The 14,721-nt window shown below is 51.3% G+C and overlaps 1 protein-coding gene across 1 annotated transcript; it reads left to right on the top strand.

The window, feature by feature from the left end:
• The first annotated feature begins 7,080 nt into the window (after positions 1 to 7,080).
• LOC136470285 (uncharacterized) lies at positions 7,081 to 11,091 on the top strand. Its single transcript, XM_066468180.1, has 5 exons — positions 7,081 to 7,108; positions 7,221 to 7,388; positions 7,520 to 7,653; positions 7,741 to 8,022; positions 10,726 to 11,091. Exons 1-5 carry the CDS (start codon positions 7,081 to 7,083, stop codon positions 11,089 to 11,091), a joined length of 978 nt encoding a protein of 325 aa, XP_066324277.1.
• Positions 11,092 to 14,721: the final 3,630 nt, after the last annotated feature.

Below are 14,721 nucleotides of genomic sequence, written 5' to 3'. Positions count from 1 at the left end.
GCTCCTACATATGCTAGTAAGCAAAAGCACAAAGCTAACTAAGTTCACTAGCAATGCTCAATAACAAGGCAACCAATACCTAATTAGAGAGCGCAAAGACTTAGCTACACAAACTAAGCAATGTGACTAACAAGGTTACTAAAACCAAATTAGCCACGCAAGGGAGCTACTTCTATGCTACACAAGCAAGAAGGTAATTAGCAAGCTACACAAGCTATCTAATTATAAGAGCAACTACACAAGCTTAATATGTATAAAAGTAATTGCAAGCTTGTGTAACGGGGATGCAAACCAACGGGAAGAATAAGGTTGACACGATGATTTTTCTCCCGAGGTTCACGTGTTTGCCAACACGCTAGTCCCCGTTGTGTCGACCGCTCACTTGGTGGTTCGGCGGCTAATTAGCATCACCCACTAAGCCCGCACGTCGGGCGCCGCAAGAACCTACCCCTTGAGTGAGGGTAGCTCAATGACATGCTTTACTAGAGTTGCTCTTCGCGGCTCCCACGGGGCGAGCACAATGCCCCACAAGCACTTCTCCGGAGCGCCGCACAAGCTTCTTGCGCGCTTCGACGGAGACCACCACCAAGCTATCTAGGAGGTGGCAACCTCCAAGAGTAACAAGCACCACTGGCTTGCAACTCGATCACCTAGTGCCACTCGATGCAACCTCACGATGCAATCGCACTAGAATCGCTCACTCACACAATCAGATGATCGCTATCAAGTATGTGTGAGATGGAGGGCTCCTAAGCACTCTCAAGCATGGACACAAAGTCCCCTGAGGTGCTCTACTTCAGCCATGGCCGAAGGCCACTTCTATTTATAGCCCCAAGGGCTAAACTAGCCGTTACCCCTTCACTGGGCAAAAATCGGGTCGACCGGACGCTCCGATCGTATTGACCGGACGCTGGACCTCAGCGTCCGGTCGCCCGTAGACGACCACATGTCCTAATTCCAACGGTCACTTGACCTGACCGGACGCAGCAGCTTCAACTGACCGGACGCTGGACCCTCAGCGTTTGGTCGTTTCCAGTAAGGTACCGACCTCGACCGGATGCGTCCGGTCACACTTGATCGGACACAGCCCAGCGTCCGGTCACACTCCAGCTTCTGCGTCACCGTACGTCAGCCTGACCGGACGCACCCTGCCAGCGTCCGGTGCTTTCAGACCTAGCGTTCGGTCAGTTGACCGACACCAGCGTCTTCATGATCAGCTCGTTTTTACTTCTAACTTCTTCACCCTTGCTCCAATGAGCCAACCACAAGAATTTGCATCCGGCGCAATAGAAAATAGGCATTCCATTTTCCCCAAATCCATCTCACCCCTGCAAACACCACCTCCTTTGTAAATGTGCCAACACCACCAAGTGTACACCACCATGTGTATGTGTGTTAGCATTTTCACAATCATTTCCCAAAGGATGTTAGCCACTCAACTTGCCACGCCACTCGATCCTAGTGACAATGCAAAGTTAGATCACTCGAGTGGCACTAGATGACCGATATGCAAACAAGTTTGCCTCTCTTGATAGTATGGCCATCTATCCTAAACCTGGTCATAAACTTCTCTACACACCTATGACCGGTGAAATGAAATGCCCTAGGTTATACCTTTGCCTTGCGCATTCCATTCCATCTCCTTCAATGTCAATGCAACACATGCACCAACACGATCAACAATGATATGATCCACTTCATATCATCACATGATCATATTGGTTCATCGATCTTGACTCTACTTGCTCTTCACCATTGCCATCGTCCATCGGCGCCAAGTCTTGCTCAAGCTTCACCGCCACGCGGTCCATCACTCCAAAGCCTTCGACTTACCCTTCACGCTTGCAACCGGTCCATCAAGCCAAGTCTTGTCTTGATCTTCTCTACCTTGATCACATGACTCAATGTCATGTCTCATGTGCATTTAAGCTCCTTCATCATCACATGTGTGAGCTTTGCAACATTTCCAAGCCATTTTCACCTTCATGGCATATGTTGCTCACACACATGTACCTGTGGACTAATTACCTATGTATCTCACATAAACACAATTAGTCCACCTAGGTTGTCACTCAATTACCAAAACCAAACAAGGACCTTTCACTAGGCGCACAGGCATAGGACCGGCCCAATGCGGCGGGCGCAAGTGGCCCAGGCAGGACAGCCGACGGCCCACGCGCGGTGTAGGCATGACGGCGGTAGGCTGGCCAAGCCCACAGACATGATGCGCATTTTGCAGAAAGAACCCCGCACTTTTCCCTATTCGCTCTGAGATCCACAATCACTATTCATTCAAGTCACGTATTTTTTAGTAAGCACCATGTACAAAACTTCGGCTTGGATTCATACCCTTCACTTCCTCTTCCACAACAGAGGAGTAGAGGACGGCAGAGGAGCTTTGGCCAACGACCAATCCTGACCGAGAGGGCACTACAGCGGTGGAGAACCGGCTAGTGAGGGGTATGGAAGCACGTGCGACCACGGCTGGCTGTGGCAAGACGATGTGGAGCCGCATGGATGATAGCGGGGCAGCGCCGGCATGGACAACGACAAGAGGGTGGCATGGCCAGCAGCGACCGTGGGGTGAGTAGCTACGGCTAGCCGATAGCCCAGCGGTGCGCGACGCGGGAGTAGCCGCATGTGCTGTAGGAGATTGCCCGGAGCAGCAGACCACGAGCGCGGCCAAGGCTGGCAAGGCAGCTCGGTCTAGTGCGGTGACTGCGGGAGTGCTGGGCAACGGCGGCTCTGGAGGGGCAACACTCATGCGCTAACACGGCGAAGGCCCGGCACCGAGCAGAAGTGGAGCGGCGTGGGTAGGCAGCGCCAATGGATGGTGGTCCAGCGCGGACCGAGGTGGCACGACGGCCACGTACGGCAGAGCGAGAAAAAGAGGGAGAGACTGATGAGGCGAGTGGAACGAGCTGAGGTGCTGATGGCACTAGCAGCTCGGATGCTTGGGCTATGGAGGAGAGGTAAGAGATGGCGCCCTTCATATGTGGCCCTAAGAATGGAGCTCGGCTGTATGGCTCGCTCAGCACTACGGCAAGGTCGCGACAGAGCTGGTACATAGAAAGACGGCTAACATACTTGGCGCAACTGATGCAGGGGCAGTGGGGCACGGCTGAGCAAGTTGGAATGGAGAGTAGTGTCGGGTAGCGGCTGGGCTAACCTTAGAAGCAAGGGTAGGAGGCAGCAGCAGCTCAGAGGTGACCGGCCGACTTGTCTGATAGAGAGAACAGTGAAGTAAGGACAAGCAGCAGCAGGAGACAAGCGAGGTCAGTGACAAGCAAGGTAGGCTGAGGCAGGGACATGGGAACTCGTGAATTGGAGCTTTGCTCGCCGGCCACGGAGACAACAGAGGCAACAAGGACTAGCGGAGGCAGACAAAAGCAATCAATAGAGAAGTAAAAGCAAAGGTCAAGGAGCATGGATGGAGATGGACGAGGTGACTTTGCAATACAGAGAAATACAGAGCCACGATGAGAATGAGACAGTGATCAATAGCAATGCCACGCGAGTACGCTTCATGCCGCGCTAGGAAAAATAAATGAAGCTGCTAAGCTGCTGCGCTACCTCACGTCTATAACGTGTTTCACACCAACCACATAAATTTATGAAGCGGCCAGATAGGCAGCTATCGCGGGTACACTACCAACTTATCCTAGGGACTAAAACGAGTCTATACGTACGTAAACATGTCAGTAGACCAAAGCTTTTCAACTGAGTGTGCTTATCCAAATAAATACGTGAGCTTATATATATCGTTCTATTTCTTAATGGATTTTATTTTATTTATAAAAGTTGCTTTTCATGCTTAATTTTAACAGAACAAACCGTTTGCTTGAATCATCGTTCGACATTCCTAAATATCTTTACGTACTGAGTAATTTAACTTGGACATTTACTTGAGTCCACAAAACTAAGTCACACGGGATTCGCTTATCGCATCAAGTATATTTTAAATCAAAAATTCTGAGAAACTCGTTTTGAAAATTTTACTTAGGCCTAAATCGCGGTGCTAAACAAGGTCGTAACACCAGAGGTGTTACAACCAACCCCCCTTAAAAAGAATCTCGTCCTGAGATTCGAAGCAAGAACGAGAAGAGGGGAAACATGATTGCATTCCGTAGACCAGGGATTACACGAAAGATTACACGAACTCAAATACTAAACCACACAGGGATTTAGGGATACATGGTTAAGAGCAACCTGGTACAACCGAGACTTAATCTAGAAGTCAAGATAGACGAGGGCAATGGAGAAACAACAAGATAATGAGTATCTAAAACATGGCGTAGGTCCAATAGATCCAGAAACAGTCGACTGAGAAATAAAACATCGTGAATCCTAGGACCAACTAACCAAAGGGAACTTAAACTTCTTCGACAAAACCAGATCCTTTCTTCTCCTCCGATCACACCATCACTTCAAACTGACAAACCTAGCTCCACAATAATGACTGGATCTCGTAGCTCCACTCCGAATGCGAGGGAATGGGATGATGAAGAAGAAGAGCAAGGACCAAGAGTATTTTATAGAGGCGAACGGAGGTGGGGCGCAACACACCAGAAGTGGAGATGGCGGGGATGGGATACACAGACGGGTCATGCCGTGGGGATAAACATGTCCATGGTGCACTTCCTACGCGAGTGGGCAGAAGATAAGGGAGAGGAGAGGAGAGGAGAGGAGAGGGGAGGGAGTCCGCTCGATGAGGCAGGCGTGTGGACGATCATGTCCCCAAAAGAAGAAAGAAGGGAGAGGATGGGGGGTTCGGTACGAGGGACGAGGCATAAGAGGGGAGAGCCGACCAGATGCCAGAAAAAAGGAAAAGCGCACCATGCACAAGGACGGCGAGTGTGGCACGAGTCCGCGGCCACGCGAGAACGGAAAGCTAAGGGACCCGACATAGATGGCGTTCACAGGGCACGTAGCGAAATGACCCAACACGGTCAACTAAACACAGGGCTTGAGACATGGCATCCACTCAGGCTTTTACAATTACTCCCGACTATCCACGACTAACCTTCCTTACTACTCTTCTTTTTTCTTTTCTTTACTCGACCACATCCGTCTTCCGTGTAAACCAAGACCATGTCATACTTCCTCCCTCCAGACCAACTCCTTTTTTTTACTTAGAGAGAACACTATGTCATCAACCCATTGTGGATTTCTCATTTGAACACCTGAACATTTTCAAGGAATTATTTGTAGCAAAAGCGGTACGGCGGTGTAACTTGGCAAAGGTACTTGGTTAACAACCTTTATACCAGCGCGTGCCGAGCAGCGTCACCATGTGGTAGCTATTCCACATGGAGCCCTCGGTTTCATCGCGACACCATAAGCTATTAACCAGGCAACTACTACCAATTTACACGTCATGAAGGCGGTGGGGTCATAGACCACAGAGTAAGGGGAGTATTGCAAGGGAAAATTCAAACAACAAGGGTTCCCTTCGCAACAAGGGACAATGAATTCAAATCCAACGGTGGATTTGGTTTAAAGAGATTCAAGTGTTCTATTGGAACATTCACAATTAGTCAATACAGTGTCCAATAATATCTAATCACGGCTGATCTGCTGGCATCTGAATGTCAACTTCTCTTGTATACAAAACTTTAAAATGTGATAACTTGCTTATCAAGCATATATTTTAAATTCGGTTTGCACCATTGCATTTATTATGACAACATCTATGAAAGTAGATCCATGTTGAATATGTTTCGAAACAATTTTCGTGATGATAAAGTTAAACATCTACGAGTATATAGTTTCAAATGTTGCAGTATAAAGTTTCGAAACTTGGAGTGTAAAGTTATTCTGTTTGCACCGCCTCCGAGGCACAGTGCTCAGCCGCCGCCCCTGCCAGGCCACTCGGGCGCGCCGCCGCCACCATCCCCCACGGCTCCTCCATCCCCCGCCACGCCCAAGGTTGCTCGCGCGCTTGGCGCAGGTGCTCACCCAGACCGCTTAGCGGGTCCTTGCCCAGAGGCGCACCGACGAGCTCCATGCGCCGCGGCGACATCGAGCTTCATGATTCGTCCAAGCAGCAAGGTGACATTGCGCGCTGGAAACACATTTTGCAAGAGTATGTTTTAAGTGTTTCAAATATTTTATCTGGATGTTGTAAGTGTTTCATGTGGATGTTGCAAAAGTAGATCGGGATGTTACATATGTTGCAATGGTTGTACACGTGTGTTGTAAGTTTTTGTTCCCAATGTTTTAGTTGTTTTTCTAGACGTATGTTGCAAGTGTGTTTATGTGAATGTTGCACATGTTTCACACATGTGTTGCATATGTTTTATCTGGATGTTGTATATATTTTGCAATGGCTTTTCAAGCGTCTTTCATGTGTTTTTATAAGTGTTTCGAACGTATGTCATAAGTGTTTTAACTATTTTTGAACATATGTTGCAAATATTTTAACTATTTTGAACGTATGTTTCATTTAGATGTTTCAAAAATAGATTGGATGTTACATCCCTCTCCTCGTCTTACGCTGGCTCGCCTCAGTGATGCTGGTGATGTTCGGACGACTTGAGCCCGCGTGAAGACACGCGGCCTGAGTGAGACCAGTCGTTCGAGCAGTGCAGAATAGGAGCGGGTGGGGCGTGAGGAACGAGCACACCCGGGGCGTGGGGAGCGGCGTCCGGCGCTAGCCTGACCGTTTTCTCCATCTTCTCATGTGGTTTTGTGTTCGTGTGTTCCGTGGTGCCCTGCTAATGCAATTCCGCTCATTTACGTGTTGATAAAGTATTTCTTCCTCAGGGCACAAGATTGACGAAATTTACATAGCAACACTTCTCGTAGTTTTTTAAGGCGCGGCAGCTGCGTATTGTCCAAATAATCAGATAAATAATTAAAATTAGGGCACAAGATTGACGTAATTTACATAGCAACACTTCTCGTAGTTTTTTAAGGCGCGGCAGCTGCGTATTGTCCAAATAATCAGATAAATAAATAAAATTAGGGTAAGAAGTCCGCCTTCCTGCTGCAGATTACCTGGAGTAATCGCTAGCTTCGTTTATACAGGGAAAACTTACCAAGCTCATCCCGTTTTTGTTTTTCTTGCAGATCTCGGAGATGGCCCAAGACAATGCAAGTCGAAGAGGTGATGGCAAAATTATACAAAACTTTTATGCCCCTCCCGTCCTCTTCCCCCTCCCCCTCGGCTCCCGACCGTTTTTTTTTAACGACAGTTGTTTGGTTGTTTAATTCCTTAGATGCATTCTGGAGGAATGCTCTTTTTGGGGATCCAGAAGGCGATTCGGATATGGAGGCTGAGGAGGATGATCCTAGCGATCCAGAGGGTTTCACCCAAGAAGCCCTGAATGCAAAACAAGTGGTGTTATGCCTGTCCAAATCCATCGTCTCACTTGTCTCTTCTGTTGGTACTTTCACTGCTCTCCACCTGTACCGCACGGCTCTGTGTTTTCCATCATCAAGTTTTACACATGTTTCTCGTCATCAAGCTAAGCTTGTGAGTGAAACTCTGATCCTGTTCTGCTACACAATTGTGCAGATGGGAAGCCTCTGTTTGCTTGCACAGGCACGGTGGTCAATCATGTGGGTTCTGAGACATGGATACTCACCTCAGCTACGCTGGTTAGGAAACCTGACACAGACCATGATGCTTACAAAGCGGATGAAGTTAAGGTCAGCGTAACAGCAGATTTGATGTACTCACTTCCTTCATTGATGTGGGGAATCGTGGATAACTAGGCTTTCATTTAATGATCACAGATTGAAGTGCTTCTGCACGACAAAAGGACTATCAATGGGTGCATCTCAATGTGCAATTTGCACTATAATATTGCTGTTGTCACTGTTGAGATACAGTTTGATCTTCCCATGGTGGCGCTTAATGACCTTCCTGAATGTTACTCCTTGCTGGGTCGGCCTGTGATAGCTGTAACTCGGGACTCCAAGTCACGAGCTTTACTGGTGAGACAGGGGAACATGATTCGTAAAAGAAGCAAGCTGGACTGCAGTGAGCTTTTGCTCTGTACCTGTCCTGTTAATAAGGTAAAAAATAACACAATATTTAAATTTTAATTGTGAGTAAAAAAGATGTGAATATGAATGAATAAACATTATAGCAATTAAAGAAAGGCTGCGTGTCAAATTAGTTTTGTGAGCTGGTAGGGCAGCATATGTAGTTTGCTGAATATTCAGTTACTCTTGAATGATTACAAGGCGCCGGTGCAGGACTAGTCTTTGTATCTCCCCTCGGGGTCCACATGAGGTACATGGTTCGGCTCCATTTCCCCTCATCAAACAATACTGCAGAATACGAAGCGCTCATAAACAGCCTACGAATCGCCATCGAGCTGGGCATCCGACGCCTCGACATCAGGGGCGACTCTCAGCTGGTCGTCAATCAGGTTATGAAAGAGTCATGCTGCCACGACGCCAAGATGGAGGCATACTGTCAAGAAGTCCGACGGCTGGAGGACAAATTCGACGGCCTCGAACTCAATCACATCCCCAGGCGCCTCAACGAAGCAGGCGACACGCTCGCAAAAGCAGCATCCGGCCGAGAGCCAGTCCCAACTGGCGTCTTTGCCAGTGACCAACACAAACCCTCGATACGCTACACGGGGTCGGAACAAGCCAACGATGGCCCTTCTAGTCCGACCCCAGGGGCCGATCCGCCAACTGCTCCGCCCGACCTCGAGGTCATGGAGCTTGAAGAGGACCCAGCAGTGGAGTCCGACCCTCCCGATGACTGGAGAATGCTTTACCTCGACTACCTCCTCCACGACACACTACCGGCAGACAAGACGGAAGCCCGACGGCTCGCACGACGCGCCAAGTCCTTCGTTCTTGTAGAAGGCGAACTCTACAAACAGAGTCACAGCGGGATTTTGCAACTCTGTATCCCTGGCGAACAGGGAAAACTCCTGCTGAGCGACATCCACGGTGGAGTCTGCGGTCATCATGCCGCACCAAGAACATTGGTTGGGAATGCATTCTGACAAGGTTTCTACTGGCCCACCACAGTAGCCAATGCCGAGCAAATTGTACGCACCTGCGAAGGGTGCCGGTACTACGCTCGGCAAACACACCTCCCGGCCCAGGCTCTCCAGATGATCCCCATCACGTGGCCCTTCGCGGTCTGGGGGCTTGACCTGGTTGGGCCGCTCAAAAAGGCGCCCGGGGGCTTTACCCACCTGCTTGTCACCATACACAAGTTTACAAAATGGATTGAAGCTCGACCAATATCCACGATCAAATCTGAGCAAGCCGTGCTGTTCTTCCTCGACATCGTCCATCGCTTTGGAGTACCGAACTCCATCATCACAGACAATGGCACGCAGTTCACCGGTAAGAAATTCGTTCGATTCTGTGATGAACAACACATCCGGATCGATTGGGCAGCCATCGCACACCCCCGGACGAACGGGCAGGTCGAGCGCACAAACGGCATGCTCCTTCAGGGCCTCAAACCCAGAATTTTCAACCGATTGAACAAATTCGGCGCACGCTGGCTAGCTGAGCTCCCGGCCGTGCTCTGGAGCCTAAGGACAACTCCTAGCCGGGCCACCGGCTACCTGCCTTTTTTCATGGTCTATGGTTCCGAGGCCGTTCTCCCAACGGACCTCGACTACGGAGCACCAAGAATCAGAGCATACGACGAACAGGGGGCCGAAGCATCTCACCAAGATGCCATGGACCAGCTAGATGAAGCCCGCGACATCGCCCTCCTCCGTTCGGCTAAGTACCAGCAAGCGTTGCGATGGTACCACAGCCGACGAGTGCGGGGTCGAGCCTTCAACGTCGGAGACCTCGTCCTCCGTCTTGTGCAGAGCAACAAGGACCGCCACAAACTCTCCTCGCCCTGGGAAGGGCCCTACGTCATCGCGGAAGTACTTCGCCCAGGCGCCTACCGGTTGAAAACCATCAACGGCGAGGTCTTCACCAACGCCTGGAACATCGAGCAACTACGTCGTTTCTATCCTTAAAATAAGCTTACACTCTTCCTTATCAGATTTTGTCATAACAAAACCCCGATCCTTAGTGACTTCCGACCCCTGCAAATTGCGAGGGGTCAGACCTCACTCGGGGGCTGGCATGTGATCGTAACATATGACATATGTAATACAAGTATTACGCTTGCAAAAAAACCTCCTGTGTTATATTTACAAACATTCTCTAGGTTTTCCATTTGCCTCATAAACGAGTCCCAAGGGCTAAGATTTTGGGAACCAATTCTGAATACAACTGGTAGGACTGCGAGACACCCACGCCCCAGCGGCTGCAACCTCTTTGCTCACCAGTTCAATCAGAATTAGTTCACCCACGTTCCTAGCTTCTTATGACTTAGACCATGAGAAGGGTCGGAAAGCACTAAAATCATTCCTACAGAAAGGAGAAAGATAAAAAATTGCTTGCCATAAGCAAAGGATGTAATTTTGTTCATTTTTTACACAAATTCGTCAATTACAAAGCGATTTCATTACAAAAAGGAACAATATACTTATAAATTTAGAGGACTGTTTACTCGGGGGCTTCCCCACAAAGTTATTTCATTACAGTCTCTGCTTAGCTCTACTACAAGTACTACTGCGGTCGCCGTGCCACGCTCTCCATTGGCGACGCCCGGGGCATGTACACGGGCCAGCTCATCTACTGCGGTCGCCGCGCCACGCTCTCCATCGGCGATGCCCGGGGCATGTACACAGGCCAGCTCATCCACTACGGTCGCCGTGCCATGCTCTCCATCAGCGACATCCCGATATCCCGCCGCTTCGCTGGATCCTCGAAGGCGCCACCATCTGCAACGCCTCCGGTGGAGCGTCCGGGGACTACGCCATCGTCGTCAGCCGCAACCCCGACAGCGACGCCTCTGCCAGAGCATCCGGGGACTACGCCATCGTCGTCAGCCGCAACCCCGACAGCGACGCCTCCGCCGGAGCGTCCGGGGATTACGCCATCGTCGTCAGCCGCAACCTCGATAGCAACGCCACCGCCAGGGCGTCCAGGGACTACGCCATCATCCCCAGCCACAACCCTGACAACGGCGTATGTGCAGGAAATGCCTCCTGCCAAAGGAGGAGCACAGCGGACAACGGCGTAGTCGACGACGTATGACGCCCACCGGCGCCTCTTCTCCTTCGGTAGCAGCGACTCCTCAGCAAGGGCGACACGCACCATCTCATCTACGTTGGATAACCTCCAGCTCGACATCACGCTCTAGATTCACGAGCGAATCTGTAAGTTTTCTCTCTCTTTGGCATTACTCTTCCTCACTCAGGAACCGCCGCGACGCACGAACGCATTCGGTGGAAAGGAAGAAGAAGGAGAGATAGCGGCTCGGAGGCAGAAGATGAGGTGGGATGAGAACTCCCCTCCCCCTCCCTATTTAAAGAAGAGCCACTACAGCTAAGGAAAGGCGAAAGGTTGGATGAAAAACCCTCTCCCTTCTCCTCTTTAAATACAAAATCAATGCTGATTGATACCTGAGGGGACGCATCGAAACTGACGGGACGCGCCCCGGTCGATGAGGCATCCTCCTCGGTCAAACTGAACACTGCCTGGGTATGGCCCGCCACTGACCCGCTCCGGCCGCGGCAATTAAGGCGCCCACATAGGTAGACAACCCTTCGCCTCCCCATGCAGGACTACAGGACGATCCGACGGCACAACCTTTTTGGATCTCCTGGGCCGGCCATTCGGCCCAGAAGAGACGACGAACGAACGTCCAAAGAAAGATAAGCATCTCAGCTTTCTTACTTTATGCGTTAAAATTCATTCTCGAGCTTCCGACCCCGTCAAACGGTGGGAACACGAACATCACTCGGGGGCTGCCGAGGATGTCTACCAGTCTAGACATCCTCCCCACCCAACCCCCTCCGTACACTTGAAACTAAGGATGCAAAATACGGGCATAAAACTTTGAGTAAAAACTGGACGAACTAGCAGACCCTACGCCTCGATAGCTACGGAGTTTCTGTTCACCAGAAAAACTATGCTCAACGCCCTTCATGTCTCCGGCTTCAACGTCTGCCTTCTCAAGAAGGGTTTGGAGGGATCTGGCTACAGAGTCTCTCCCAAAGGAGAAGCTGTCAGGCTGCCCAAGTTAATTAAACGGCTCGGATCGCCACCGAGATACGAAAAACAAAGAATAGCAATTCTTATGCAGGTTACTCCGACCTCATCACGAACATCAGGGTCCGAACCCCGCATGGACACATTTGGTAGGAGCTTTTTAGTCACTCATACCACCATGGTAACGTTACCGACCCTGCCTTCATTTCGATTATATTATACATATGCAAAACATCCCAACGCTTCGTGTTGCATCACGAAACAGCCGTCGCCTCATTCGATATAGGCGTCCACAGGCTGAGGTTCGAAGGTCGGTCCACGAAGGGCTCGAGGCCGCCTCATGCCAAACAGAGCCAGGGAGAAATAACTGAGACAAGCCCCAGCGGCCCTGCCCGACTCTGCTCAGAAGCGGACAGGGATGTCTCGACCTTTTCTTGTTCGATTCTAACCCCGAGCCAAACCCACAGAATCTCCATCGAGGAGAGGCCATCGGGCCGCCAAAGCCTATCGAACGGCTCGGGCATCTGCCGGGAGGCGGGTTAAGAAGTTGTGGAGTGCCACCAGAGGGCTCTACCGACCCCATCAGCAAATGATGGACCCGGATTCCACACGAACGTACCCGTTAGTGAGCTCATTGAGCGCGATACTCGAGCCATCAAGGCAAGTGTCATTCACTCAGCCCCTCTGATTGCGAAAACCGAGGACGGGGTAACACGCAAATAATGGCCGACCCCTATCAGACCCTAACAAGGCTCAGGGGCTCAAGCCAATCAATACAGGGACACAAGTTCAAAGGCCCCACCTTGCCGAGCCCATAGAATCCCTAGTTGGGGATTTCTGTTAGAAGACAGGGTGGGGAATATTGTGATGTCATCCATGGGCTTCGTCCACCCTGTCACCAAAGCCACAGTTCCGATCTCCAGTAACCCCCGACCCCAGCAAATGCAGGGGGTCGGACCTTACTTGGGGGCTGGTTAAGGTACGGCTACCTCCTTTCTTTCTTTCGAAACAATCTCCTCGCATCATGACCAGCGGCATAATTCAGGGGAACAGATTGGTAAGATCGCAAAAAATCAAACAAAACAAAATTATGACACAAAATCACGAAACCGCGTCCAGACTCGAAAAATACCGACACTTGTCCACATATTACATATAAGTTGTTCTCAAAATTGTTCGACTAATTACTCCCGCGGAGGGAGAACCATCTCTTTCAGATTGTCTACCAGGTTTTTCGCAAGGGGAGCAACCATCTCCTCCATTTCCTCTAGCTCTTCATCCTCATAGGTGGACGGGAAGCCTTCGCTCATCACCTTCAGGTTGATTTCCTTCTCATAATGAGCATGGGCGACGGTGAAGGCCTGGGTGATCCCGGCGTGAAAGGCACTCTCCTCAAGCTGGCCCACCCGAGCCGTGATACCTACGACACGAGCCACGAGCGGGCTGGTCTCCACCGGCTCCATCACATTCAGGGCATTAAGGACCAACCCGACCGTAGCTTGCAGAAGATCGTGCTCATCGCTCTCAACCTGAAGGGCCCTTCGTGCATGGGCAGCCTCTTTTCCAGCTTGACAGAGACGTTTTCAGCGCTCAACCTTCGGTTCACCGCGTCACCGAGCTCCGCCCGGAGAGAGCGGACCACCTCGACGTCCTCATCCACCTTCTGCTGGAGGGCCGTGGCCCTACTCTCGGCCTTTCGCCAGAGGTCCCGCTCCATCTCCAGCTCCTTCAGGACTTCGCCGGCCTTCTCATTAGCCACGACATTCCTCTGCAGCAGCTCGTCTCGCTCCTTTTGGAGCTTGGCGATCTCCTCCCCATCCAGCTTGGACCTCGCCGACAAATCCTCGAACATCCCGTGGGCCTCCTCCGCGTCTTGATGCGCCTAGGCCTCTCGCTCCTGGGCGGTAGCAAGCTGTGCGGCCATGTCTGCTCATAGCCGGGCCTCCTCGGAGAGGCGATCCCACTCTGGCTTCTGCTCGCGGAGGAAGCGGGATTTATTCCGGCTATGAGCAACAAGAACCTGAAGAGGAAGAAGACTGGAATCAGAAATGCGAAAACACAAAAACATGCGGAGAAAGAAGAAAATCAGGCAAGTACCTGGGTAGTAGGAACGACAATTTCACGTAGGGCTCCTCTGGCCTGGTCCAGGGCCTCCAGCATGGTCGAAATTCCGATATCAAGACCCTCCCGCTCCATGCTCTTAGAATGATCATCGAGCGAGAACAGAGCTGACGTCGGGTCCTGGGCGGCCATCCACTGAAGCGGCGGCTCCCCCCGCGCAGGGGAGCGGCTTCCACCCGACAAAGGGGCCGGGGCGGCTCCCTCCTAACCCTGTGCGGCACCACCGCTGCACTCGAGGATCCTCTGGCTGGACCCTCCTCCCTCTGGGCCGCTTTGAGCGCCACAGGCGGATCCACCTGGGCCCCTAGTGGCGTGGATTGCACTATGCCCTCGAGCGCCACCACGATCATGCCCGGCTAATCCTAAGTTGGCGCGGTCACGACCACCTCCACCGGAGGTATGCGGCCCTTGGCCAGCTGTTCCACGTCTGCCATGGAGGAGGCCACTCGCTCAGTAACCTCCACGGGCGTAGGAGCCACCACGGACGCCGTCGGGTCGGCCAACGCGGCCCCAACGTCGGCATCACTCCCGCTCGAAACAGGGGTGACGCTA

The sequence above is a fragment of the Miscanthus floridulus genome, chromosome 8 (assembly GCF_019320115.1).
Source record: "Miscanthus floridulus cultivar M001 chromosome 8, ASM1932011v1, whole genome shotgun sequence".
Lineage (NCBI taxonomy): Eukaryota > Viridiplantae > Streptophyta > Magnoliopsida > Poales > Poaceae > Miscanthus > Miscanthus floridulus.
The sequence above is the reverse complement of the archived record's forward strand: the minus strand, read 5'-3'. Positions and strand labels throughout refer to the sequence as shown.